This window comes from Brienomyrus brachyistius, chromosome 20, assembly GCF_023856365.1.
Source record: "Brienomyrus brachyistius isolate T26 chromosome 20, BBRACH_0.4, whole genome shotgun sequence".
NCBI classification, from domain to species: Eukaryota; Metazoa; Chordata; class Actinopteri; order Osteoglossiformes; family Mormyridae; genus Brienomyrus; species Brienomyrus brachyistius.
Window position 1 is genome coordinate 15,520,289 of NC_064552.1, and position 13,178 is coordinate 15,533,466.

The window sequence follows — 13,178 nt, forward strand, 5'->3', positions numbered from 1 at the left end:
ATTTACATAAAGGTAGGTCATAGTATATAGCATAGCCTGCTAGCACGTGTCAGTATTTTCCCTAGAGAAAATATTCAGGAGGACACAAGCAAATAGACTTTCTATATTCCAGATAAGTCAAATCTCTTGAACATAAATTTTAACAAGAAACTCAAATCCACAGTAGACTTTCAAAAGCAATCTGTGCAATCTAAGTATGTGCTGGACGTCTCTCGCCTGCAGCCGTTTGCAGTCCGCAGAAAGTACTAGAAGTTAAAAAGCAAACGGGGAGATTAGAATATACTTTAAGATAAGTAGGTTTGCATTTCACTGTTTAAATTAAATTGAGACATTTTAGAAGGATGTTTTATATACGTATGCTTCTAGGTTAACATTCAGTAGTAATGACAATTCGCTTGGGAACATAAGCTCTACACATCAAATTTGAGTGTGTTACAGAGTGAAGGCTAATCAATTTATGGGGATGATTTCATTTTTGGAAGTTTGAGACATTAAATATTTTAATAAAAAGACAGCAGAAAAAAATAAATCATAATCAACATTTATTTATTTTCCTGAAAAACATGACAATTACACAAAATCGAAACGGTACCTACAATCTATCCTCAATATTTCCCACCATAAAATATTTCTAGAACCACATGTAATGTGCTTCCAAAGGGCTAAGGAAATGTTCCACAACTTTCTACAATGTAATAAAGCGCAACATGCAGAGTCACTGAAAAGACCAGAAGAGAAGAATTAAGAAATGGGAAGTTTAAATGCTCAAAAGTCATTTAAAACTTTTGCAATAGGATTGACTGAGAATGTGGGTTTTACATTTAAAGACAAATTATAAAAATAAAAGAGTATAGTAAACACCCATTCCACTGTTAACAGTTTAAGAACAAACACCTATTGTAAACATACCTGTGCTCGGAATATTGGGCTGGTGTTGTGCTACTTCTCTGGTTTTGTATGGCACAAGCGCAACAATTCAAAAAAACTGCTTAAAAGATCTGTAAGTATTAAAAAGGTGACAGTACTACTGTAAAAAAGGATAACCCTAAAAAGAGATTCATCATTGAGATTTTCAATGCAAGAACACACAACATAAACATGACCTAACATTGGAAAGCTGGCATGAATAGTGCACATCAAATAACATTCAGCCTAGTGATCGGTGACAGCCCATCATGGATTAGATTCCCAGTGAAGGTGACTATGGAAAGCATCACGGCTTACAAACATTCAAGCAAGTAAATGATGAGGCATGACATGTACGTTGAAAGCGAGTCCGCAGTCAAACTATTACACATTTCAGCGCAATCTGTAAAAATATAATTTCACATTTTGCAGCACAGACATTTAAGGGACAGATGAAAAGCTAGTGACGTACACAGTACTAAGGAAAGGCAGATGTATGTTGTGAAAATCATTAAACGCAGGGGCACAAAATAACATACAAGGTCAAAGTACATGGTCTCATAGTAAGTACTAGGAAACTTGAAATAGATGTTAACAGATTAAAACAAGGAAGTCTGTGCAGGATACATATAAAACGTGAACAAAGTATGTAAAAAACAAAAACACTTTCCATACAAATCTTTAAAAGAAAAAAAACAAACATTTCATTACAACTTCTGCAGTTCTTTGGGTCTGGCCGTTATCACCATGACACTAAACTGTCAGACTGTGGACAGGTAATTAATAAGGAAGGCCGCCTCTGTTGTGCAGCCAAAAGTTAATTTCCAAATCTCAGACTGCAGGAACAAATTGTAACCAGAGAGAGAAGGGAGGGCTGCTGTACTATTTTTACCCCGATTCTGGCTTTCAGCTCGACTCATAGAGGTGGCTTTGAAGACGATATCGACTCTGACGGAGGAGTCTTTGTCTCCCACGAGCACACAGCGGATGTCTGATAGTTTGCGTAGGGCGAGCCCCTCAAAGTGAGCTCGTCTGGACACCATGGTAATGGAGCGTGGGGCTGGGTGGAACACGCCATCTTCCTGCACCAGGCCCAGATGGCTCTCCATGAGCAGGAACTGTGATAAGGCATCCGGCCTTGGGGGATGGTTCACCTCGGCCTTCACGCTTGTGTACAAGAGGACCTGCATGTCTGCCAGAGAAGGCTTCTCCTCCATATTTCCATGGAGGAAGTACACCAGGTCAGCCAAGACCCTTTTGAACTGTGAGCTGAGCCGTAATCCACCATCCAGAATGCAGTCAGGCGTGTAAGAACTCCAATCCAGGGAAAGTTGTGCAAGATCCTGCTGGAGGAGGGGGTGGTCGCAGTGATCTCCCTCAGCGCCTGTCTGAGACAGCACCTTCAGCAGGGTTTGGCAAAGGTTCTGAGTGAGCTGCTTGCTATGTGTGTAGATGGTCAAGATGGTGTCCTCAGTGAAACCCTGCAACCTTACATGCTGTCCAGCAAAACCCACATGGATGTCTTTGATTTGCAGACATGGGAATTCATGAAACACAGCTAAAGCACCCTTATCTCCTGCATCGTCACGATCGACGACAAGTACATGGATCATGGATTCAAATAAGAGTACACAAGCAGGCTGCGGAACAGGCTGCTGGGAATTAGCAACACGGAGCCAGTATATGCCCAGAAGTAACTTGCTAACACACTTGATGTCTGGAATCAGATGCTGAAAGTGAGCTAGCACATCTTTTGGAGACAAAGACTGAAGCTCCTGGAGACATGGTGGAAAATCCACCAGCTTCTGGCAAAACACTTGAAGATCTTGACTAATTTCCACAGTGTTGCCTGGTGACCATGCAGTACTAGGAAGTGGTACAGCATTGTGTTCACCAATATACTTCAAATCTCCAAGGGATTCTGAGACTTGAGCAGTCTCCTCAAGATCAGATTTCATGGTCACTTTGAGATTAATACGGTGGTTAACTGGCAGATCTTTGACTAACGTACATATCTGTTTGTACCAGCTGTCTTCTTGCGGATAATTGCGTTCTATGATCCGACGAATTGCCCTTTCAGTGTTCTGCAGGTGACTATTGGCACCTTTGTACAACCAGGATAGCTTTCCCGCTAGCTTGTAGCCTAAGCTATTGCGGCGGTCCTCTCCCAGATCCTGGCACTCTAGGTTATCTTCTGAGACTTCTTCCTGTCCCTCCCCTACAAGGCTCTCCATGGACACTTCAGAGGTGCCAGTGTCACCAGACGGATCGTGAGCGATGTCCAATAACGGGAAGTTTGGCAGGCATTGTATGGCAAATTTAGCATTTTCCTGGATCCCTGCCTCGTTGACATCTCTTCCATCTGCCTCCAGAGAAGCAGAAAGGCAGACTGGAGCAGTCTCCAGCAGGGGCTTTCCAAGTTCAAGATGGGAAATGTCACCATCCGTGTTGTGGGCAAGCAGATCTGAAGCCTCCCTGCGTAGTCCTTCATTTCCGCAAGATTGGCCAGTACCACTTCCATCAAGTCTCGAGACAGCCTCGCTGCGGCTGGAGTGGTCTGGGGGCCCGTCCCCTCCCTGATCCGAGCTCTCCCGCCAGCCCTGTCCTTCCACTGGTGACACGACCAGCATTTCAAGCTCACTTGATTTATGAGGTGACACATCTTGTTCTTTTTCTGTCTTGACCGTTGTCAGAGACGCTCCTTCCTGTGGAAGGTGACCCTCATGTGCGCGATTAGCATAGCCAGGCTCCACTGGCGAGGATGGCTCATTAACGCAGCATGTTCCCTCTTGTTCTCGAGAGCTTTTTTCACCATCCAAGACAGCAGCTGCCTTAAGTATGGGGATATACAGAAAACTTGGCTGCAGCACAGTCATGGCATTTATCTGTGTTGAAGAGAGACATTATTTTAATGAAGGATTATTTATGCTTATTTTGTGTCACTAGGAAGCCAGTTGCATAAAAAGCCAACCAAAAAAAGAACATTGCTCTTTGCAATCTAACTCTTTCCATATTATCATTATTGCAAATATCCTTGCATGTGCTTTGTTCAGTCTTGACGGCAAAATTCACCATTATCATTCTTATAAACAAAACAATAGCTTTAGTCCTTATAAGCTGGTTTTACATGATACTGTATACAACTTACAGGGCTTAAAAATACATAGCGCTTTAACATTTAATATGAAAAACTAGTAATATTTCCTGTATGAATCCTATAGTCTTTTAAGACTATAGGAATAGAACCTTCAATTAGAGAGAAACCATTTAAAAAAAAGAAAAAAGTTGAGCTGAATGTCTCAAATCTTGCTGAAAAGTTCTCATTCAGTGAAGTTTAGGCACCAGTGACAAGATCTGTACAGTATGTGATCACACACCTTGCAGTTCACAGTGATCCCATCAGTTTTGTTGGAAGATGCAGGCTTCTGTAAGGCAGAGTAACACTGTTCATCTGGTTGAGGAAAAAAAAAAAAAAAAAAAAAAAAAAAAAACACACCCACACACAGACACACACTTGCCCGCCCCCCAGTTCATAATAAATGGGGGTCTGACTGTGCCAGCGAGGTCAAATAAGTCCTCACTGCTTAGGTGAAAGCCAGGCCTGATATTTCATGAGATTCTTACATTAAGCAGCAGTTATTCTGAGAAAGGCACAGTGTTAAAATGATACAGGTGCCTGTACAGAGTGTACATCCCAGACTTCCTCTACGTCCTCGCAGCAAATTAAGGACGAAGAACAAAACCTTTGGAAACGAGTCACATTCACTCACGTCATCTGTCAGTTTTAAAGGAATTGTGTCACTGGTAGGGCTGGGAGGTAAGCCCTAAAATATCACCATAATATTTTCTGTGATATTCGCGATATCAGGATTCATCATGACATTCTAAAACTCATATACAGAAGACTGTGAAATATGACAGGTGGTTTAGATTTTTTTTCTGCCTATGGATGGCCAAATTGTTTCACTAATAGCTATGGAGGATGTGACAAATATAATGATAAATTACGCCAACAACAGACTCTCACCTTGATGGAATTTGTGTAAAAACAGTGCATTAATACTTAATTATGCAGGAAAACGAGTGTTTAGGCTACATCACTATTCAATAATCAAAGTGATGGCAATACAAATGTTCATAATCAGGATACATTTTACTTAACATATTGCCCAGACCTAGTCACCATTTAGGACCATTTGTCCTCTTACACAGTCTGAAAAACAGAAGCTTGTCACCTGAATATAGCCATAATAAAGCAACATTTTGACAGGTATAGGGAGCAGCAGTACTGGAATTCCGTCTTGTTTTTTTACTTAAAAACCTGTCATGAGGCAGTTTTCACTTTGATCAAAAGCGTCATTCTCTTATCAAAACAGGAAGCACTCTGGGGCTGTAGAAATGTTTCTACTCGGTGCCCCGTCTAGATCGATTTGCTTTCTTGCTAAACACCAGTACTGATTCAAAGCTTGATTATGTTTTACCAAAATAGTTAGAAATATTGCATCTGTGGATCTATATTAATAATATGAATTTTGTTTACCGCTTGGGGCTCTGATGGTAAGTGGAGATCAGTGTCATTTTCCATATTGCTCTTATTCAGCTTCTGCAACCTTCTTTGCACCTCTTCCTCGATGTACACCATTATTCTGTTCCAGGGATGAAACCATTTCATTAAATCATTGAGGAAACAAAAAAAGTGGTCTGTGTGTCATGTGTCATTTCGTGAGAGTTTGTTCAATGTCTCTCTGCATGAGACCAAAGCAATCAAATATTCATTCATATATTTAGCAGACACTTTTATCCAAAGCAATGTACAGATGAGAACACAGGTCAGCCAGTCTCTGGAGCAACTGGGGGTTAAGGGCCTGGCCCAGCAGCCTAGCGGTGACATCACTCAGTCTATCCTGGTACTTGAGCCGGTGACCTTCTGATCATAGGCACAGCATCCAAATCCACCGAGTCACACACCCCTCCAAATTTATATTCAAATCCATACTCATAGACCCCTTTGTTTTGTAAAGCAATTTTAATTAATTGGTGAGCCAATAAATGCTCTTGCAAGAAAATAGACAAAACCGCTCATGTTTAAAAATGAATACGTATTATGAATACCAAATGGCTAAACTGTGGATACATCCAAAAGGTGCTCAACTAGGTGAGAAATTGAGAATAATCTAAGGATTTATGGAAATAAAATTTAAAAAAAAGAAAAGTTTTTGTTCACAACTGAAAGTTCACTTGAGTAGATAGATGCATAACCAATTAAACCAAGGCATTTTCCTTTTAATTTAACCAATGAGAAGAGCAGTTACCATTCTGATTTCATGGCAAAGTTTTTGAGGTTATAACAAATGAATGAATAACCAGTGGCCTGTACTACGAAACGGGGTTACTGCTTTTCGGGGTAACTTGTCGGATTTAAGGTACCACAGTTTAAATGAACATTCGTTCACTTACACTTATATTGCCCAGACTACGTTAAATTCGACGTTACCCTGATAAACCAGTAACCCTGCTTCGTAGTACAGGCCCCTAGAAGTGTAACTCATACCGAGTTAATGTATGACACTACAAAACCAATTACTTTTAATTAATTGGTTTTGTGTCTAAACCATAGGAAATTTTCAAGGCATACTAGCTTTGAATAGTGAGTTATGCTCAAATCTGTTGTCAATAAGTTATTAATATTAAAATAACTACCGCCAGCACTGTAGTAATTCTCTACAGACACACACACACAAAATCAGATTCTGGGCTCACCTATCTTGATCTTGTTCCAGAACTCTCCACCCAACATTGTGGTTCTCTTGCATCCCTGGGAGGTTTCGGGTGCGGCAAAGTGCTGCAAGCATCCTCATCTGTTCCAGAATCTCCAGCTCTATTATAGAACCCCACTGTAGGTCTGTACTTCCATGTTTCAGACTGGACCCTCCTGGATTCAAAACTTCTCTCCTCCCATGCTTCTCCACTGCTAAAGCAGGAAGGTGGCATACGTCAACCTGCTGGCTCTCCGAGGTTTGAAGATGATTCCTCTCCAGCAGTGCATCATGGTCTTCTCTCTTTGGTGTTTCATCATCGGAAAACAGCAGCTCATGTGCTTCCTGTTTGCTACACAGGCAACGGTCTGGGCTCCGCTCCGGCTGCAGCGACTCATTTGGCAAAATGGCCGGCTTCTCTACTGGCATCACTTGGAAATCCATCCTCATGCTCTGGATATCCTTGTGGTCTTCATGTCCATCAAGATGTTCGTTTGTTTTGAGCAACATCTTCCAGATCTCCTCCAAGGTTATCTCCTCCGCTTCTTTCCAGTGCATGTTGTACTTCTTCAGGAGACACAGGAGGAATTCTTTCTCATGTAGCCGTTCCTCTCGATAGACTTGGTCGAGCTCTACCTTGCACCCTCGCTCGCGGAGCCACTTCTCCTCCATCTTCATTTCCACAGCCTCTTTGTCCCAAACCACCTTTAATCGCTTTAACTCTTGGAAGATCTCCATCTTCAGTTGGGTCACCAGCGAGAGTTCCTGCTTCTCCTCTCCATGAGTTTTGAGCTCTCCCTCCAGAAGCTCATCAAAGCAGTCTATCTCAGCCTGCAGGAAGCAAAGCTGATTCTCAATTGCCTGGCAGCAACAGTTCAAGGCCACTTCCTTCTCTTGGTTGCGGAGATGGAACTGCTCTGATTTTTCATGCAGAGCCTTTATATCCTGTTGGATGCGCTTCAATTCGGCCTTCTCGATCTTCTGCTTCTCTTCCATTTCTTCAATGGTCCTCCTGCCAAGAGAGCTTTTATCACAGTGAAGTCCAATACCATCCCATGGATGTATTGCATAGCATTATATACTCCAGTATGCTATGAGCAGGCTAAAAGGTGAGTTTGAGAATGTGGTAGAAAGACATAATCAGACACATCTTAAGGTATATTTTTGGTCCAGGGCACATTTTCGGTCCATATACTATTCTTGTTTTATTTGTTTTTACCTTTTTAGTTCCAGCTTCTGTAGCTCTTCACGTTGTTGTCTTTCAAACTCAAATCTATTGGGATCATAGACAAAACCCTTTCAGAAGAGTAATAATTCTATTCACTGTCAAGGTCTTGTTTTAGATATTAAGAAATTCAGAGAATGTGGAGCAACAACTAGCAATAAGAAACAACACACAAAAACAAACAAAGATAAGGATTTTGATCACAGCAATATCTATCCTAAATCAAACAGGAGGGGATGGTTCAACTTCTAAAATGAAGGTAACATGATCATATATGAAAGGAAAATCCCCTTTCTCGCTAAACTAAATACCCTTTACCCACATTTCTCTGACACTAAAACAAGCCACATCTATTTTAAAGACTATCCCTCTCAACACCTGAAACCTAAATTCCTCTCCACACAAAAAACACACCCAAGGGTATATTACCAAAAAATATGGGCTGCCCTGCTTTGAATTTTTACAGGATAGTATGTCACAGAACTCAACCAAACAGCCATTGCATTCAGCGATACTCATATTTTAATTAGAAACTTGGCATTATTACCAGCCATACGCAATGCTAAAGATTGAAAGAACTGACTGATTGTCTAACATAGAAAACAGCAACTTTAAAGGTTCCGTTTTAGATTCCAAGTGACTGGAAACACTATTAACTATAATTAACATTACTCATTTAAAACTGCAATTCACTGAAGAGAAAACATTTGCTTTAAAACAATCTGGCACATTCTGGTATATTCTCAGATACTGTTAAAGCTATCCTTCAAACACTAAAAATGTTAGCAAAACCAGCAACTGTGGGACAGAAAATTTTCTAACAAAACTTTTATAATGCCAACAAAACTAGTACAAGTGGTTTTATTGATAAATACCCTGAATTGTAGAGCATGGACAAATTCTCATTAGTAACACTGAAAGAGGAGAGCAGTCCACTCTAGAGGGAAGACAGAAAAAATAAGTTAATAAAGACTGTGAATGAAGGGAGAGAAAACGTTTAATTCTGTGTACAAATGAGAATGTGGCACAAGGACTTATTCAACAAAAATATGTGAGTACAAGAGGCACAAATGACGTTTTTGGTCTGATCCCAAACCAAAAACTCTGATAACTATTTCAGAGCTGGTAGGTTTATGATTTCCATGTCATTCCTTTTGACCATTCACTTGGCCAGAATTGAGAAATGAAACATTTCTGACTTCAATGCTGAATCCAATATACTCCTTCATTTTGCTTTATAATGACAGTTACGCTGTGGAGCTAAAATTAAAGTAACAGCAAAGCCTTTGTGCTCACCTGCAGCTGTAAAACTATTTACTCCCCATTTCGTTTCCTGCTAATGGAATTCGTCCTTCAAGCCAAACCAATTTAAATTCCACTTTGCTGTGAACATATTGCCCACCAACTTGCAAGTCAACACTATGAATTCAGATTCAAACCAAGATAACTTTTGAGTTTTTGCAGATATTGTCTTATTCTCATATCTAACACGATGCAGACTTTATAATAAACAAAAAACTACACAGCACAACAAGCAGCTATTGTTAAACTTGTGAATTAACATGGTGCAAACATTCAGCCAGTAAACAAAACGTATTTTAACAGAGTGTATTAAGGAGGCAGTGTTGTGATTAGGAAACAAAAACAAAAGAGTACAAATAAGGCTGGATGGATTATTTCCCATAATTTAAAAGGAGTCACAAAACTCCCCACACGCTCATATTACCTTCCTCTTCTCCCGCAAATTAGCCGCTTCTTTAGGGTGGTTAAATCGGAACATATTTGTTCTCCCAAGCAGTATCACAGCACCTATAATTAAAATTAGACGCATTATTTAAAATGAGGAAAAAAAATAAACATCTACAGTACCAGAGTAGGCGATTATCAGTTCCATCCGTCTGTTTTATTAAATCCCATATGAATTTAAATGGAGAGACAAAAAGTACTGCTAATTCCTCTGACGTGAAGTGTAATCACACACTGTACTAAATATTCAAGTTGCAATACAATTTATTTTTATTTATTTATTTATTTTTAAATCAATTCCACATACCAGTACAACCCCATGCACAATTCCACACAAGTCAACTTCTTATCACTGGTTGTTCATATCATTAAAACTTGAGCATTATATGTTCACATGGTATTACGTGACCTGCAGTGCACGTGCACAGCGGTTCCTGCACGAGCAGACAGGGACCTACCTCATAGCGATAAGGCTAGTTTCCCCATCTTCAATGCTACTTTCTCTTTCTCTCTCATGCATACCTGTGTAAATGGGCTCCATTTCTAAGCAGATACTCCATTCAATTCTGGAGCCCAAAAGCTTTGCCTTCACTTTCACCTTAAAAGTTTAATCTTTTCATCTACAGCCCAGCTGCTCTATCAACTCTACCACCAATTAACTATACGGTCCACTTCTATGACAGTGGCTTGTGCCCTTACAAATGTTTTGTCACAGAATTCACATCATCTAGGTCCTTTATTAAAGTGGGGGCACATACTTGCACCATAAGTTGTACTTTAATGAAAGCTTTGGAGAAAGAAAGAAATTAAATCCCTATGCAGAACAGCGTGTGCTTCTTCACAAAGGAAGCTGGCATTTCAAAAGTTTCATGTAAAAATTAACATTTATAATTTGCTCAATAACGGGACACTTCTGAACTGAAATACAAACAGATAATGGATAAAAGAATTAAATATCAAATATAAGACTCTGGATTTCTGCATCAGTAAGAAATGTTTGCTTCTGTCTGGTTCAGAACATGTGGAGGACTGAGGACACGTAGCCAGATGATCTGCATGTCCGGGGTACTAATGATTCAGTGGTTAAAAAGATGGGTTATGTTGCCACTTCTTGCATTAGTAGTATATTTGCAGTTTGCAAATTACAGTAGATTGGTCCACATTGGATACCACAAATATAAACCAATTCCATGCATTCAAAGTAGAATCCTTTTCAGTACTAATTCTTCAACCATGCTGCACACTATCCATCTATGTACCATGTGTTTACCGTGTGAGACAAGTAAAATTAATTTTTAGCAGTCCGATGACATCTAAAGTTTGTTTTTATTTTTTTTCCACCAAGTTAAAAAAGATCAATTTAGTGTTTAGTTCAAGATCTAGCCACTAAACTGAAATCAGACAGACAGGTAACTGACAAAGTAGTGAGATATACAGACTGTCCTGAGGTGCTATGCAGGCTGAAATTGCCTAATTTCACATTGGCCTGTTCTTGTTGTAGTACCGTTGCAGCCTCATGTGACAGGCCCTTGCCGGTTTGTTCCGTCTTTAAAATAATCTTGTCAAGTAGTGCATTTGTATCCGGCCATTCACTGGAAACTCAGCTTATCTGCACTTACGCCTAGTCATATATGTTTCTAATGTGTTATTCCAGTTACTTTTACGTCGCTCTGGACTAAACATCAGCTCATACAAATGGTGACAGTGAGACTGATTGGGGGACTGGCCAGTCAGCGCTGATCAAAGCGAAAACTGGCCATTGCCAGTCAACAGCCTATCGATCAGTGCATTCTTTATGCTAATCCCTTCATACACTATGAAAACACAAAGATGTCCACCCAGTTCAAAGGCTGCAGAGTCTAGAATTAGCTGGGAGCATACTTACCCTGCCTGAGCTGGGTGGGCTCCACCACCTTAGCACCATTGACTGCACACTGAGCACCGCCAAGCGGGATCAAGGAGACGGTGTCATTGAGGTTCTCAAAGACACAGTGCTCACTCTCTAGATCAGTGCCGCGCAGAACTAGAGGGGTGGAAATAAAGTTTGAACAACCATAAGACTAGTAACCATTTGATTTTGACTGCATAGTTCTCGTTGTTGCGCTCACCAATGTCCTGCTCAGTTTCGGAATCCTCATGCCCGACACTTGTCCTTCCCTCCTGACAGACCGAAGAGAGACTTTAAGCAAACCTCAGATTCTGAAAACACTAGCAAGCAATGATAAATTGGAGTGCTAAGTTACTAGCAAAAGCTACTCATTTCTTAACCTGCAAGTCAAACTTACCTTTAAATGATAAAGGATGATTCCTGTACTAAGGAGATCATCATCGATGCCTATCAAATGTGGCAGCTCTGAATCCAGGACAACTCCAATTCCTTCTTTGCGCAGAGCCAAAGTTTCATCCTAAAAAGGTTTATGGATTTTAAAATGGTAAAACAGTAAATAGCTACTTTATAAACTTAGTGTATGGAACTAAGGATATAGAAAAAAAAAAATAGTATGGTCCTATAGTGAACCGTAAGACGCCATGTGCAAAACGCACCAATTATAAAAATGGTGAAAAACTCTTCAAACAAGCATGGAGATTAAGTTAATTTCAGTTTCTAGAGCGAGACGCCTTCAATACACAGAAATAACCTTCATCAGTCAGGCTACAAAAAAAAAGTGAAAATAAAATTATATATATATATATATATATATATATATATATATATATATATATATATATATATATATATATATATATATATATATATATATATATATATATATATATATATAAAAAAAAAAAATACAAAATTGTAGCCGTTTTGCAAACAAAATCTTCATGAGCAACGTGTTCAAGGAACCAGGGAAATGAGGTGCGAAAGAAACATGGTTACAGGCAATGAAGTTAGAACGTCAATTAACTGGTGATTTGGATACGGCCGGTAAGTTCATATAACCAAATGCAGGATACCCAGCGTTTTTCCGGAGCGAAGTACCGTGCAAACAGTGCCAGAAGTCAGAAATGATGCAAGAAGCAACACCAATCTGTTTTCTCATTAATTCACTGCAGCATCAAACAGTATGAAGAGTGAAAGGGGAAGGTACTGTAGGAATTTTAGCTCAGCAGCATCACTGACAAGTCCACGCAATTCACAAAACGGACATCAGCTTCAGAGGCGATCGAGCCCCGGAGCTCAATGCTCACAGAGCTGAAGGCTCCTGAATTTTAAACCTAGACACACCACAAAGTCTCCAACAAGGAAATGTAGGTCTACACAGTGAAGAAAATACCATTTGAACCTTTTCATATTTGTCAGTTGTGCAACTGACATGCTGAGGGGGAAGACTGAAAGTACACAGAGATCCATTAAGTGGCTGGACTGGAGACCTGCACTAGTCTGACAGCCTGAACAGAACAGAAATTTTGGAAGACAAAACCGCTACTAAAGAATGCCAGATTTAAAAAAAAAAAAAAAAAAAAACACAACAGAATTTGCTTTCTCAAAATCACATGACAGTAAAACAATGAGCATATATGTACAGTATATAGTACAA

The 13,178-nt window shown here is 39.9% G+C and overlaps 1 protein-coding gene across 3 annotated transcripts in view; it reads right to left on the minus strand.

Moving 5' to 3' along the window:
* Positions 1 to 535: 535 nt before the first annotated feature.
* Positions 536 to 13,178, minus strand: part of LOC125715398 (kinesin-like protein KIF16B) — a 36,419-nt gene continuing 23,776 nt past the window's right edge. Inside the window, exons 13-22 of one of the 3 annotated variants that reach the window (XM_048986828.1) lie at positions 11,919 to 12,038; positions 11,742 to 11,793; positions 11,519 to 11,656; positions 9,614 to 9,696; positions 8,763 to 8,824; positions 7,882 to 7,935; positions 6,667 to 7,674; positions 5,447 to 5,552; positions 4,284 to 4,331; positions 536 to 3,791 (exon numbers count right to left, since the gene is read on the minus strand). In XM_048986828.1, coding sequence (XP_048842785.1) covers positions 1,668 to 3,791; positions 4,284 to 4,331; positions 5,447 to 5,552; positions 6,667 to 7,674; positions 7,882 to 7,935; positions 8,763 to 8,824; positions 9,614 to 9,696; positions 11,519 to 11,656; positions 11,742 to 11,793; positions 11,919 to 12,038 — 3,795 coding nt within the window. In that variant the 3' untranslated portion in view covers positions 536 to 1,667. Of the gene's footprint in view, positions 3,792 to 4,283; positions 4,332 to 5,446; positions 5,553 to 6,666; positions 7,687 to 7,881; positions 7,936 to 8,762; positions 8,825 to 9,613; positions 9,697 to 11,518; positions 11,657 to 11,741; positions 11,794 to 11,918; positions 12,039 to 13,178 lie in introns of all 3 variants that reach the window. The other 2 variants (XM_048986829.1, XM_048986827.1) reach the window with 2 other exon arrangements.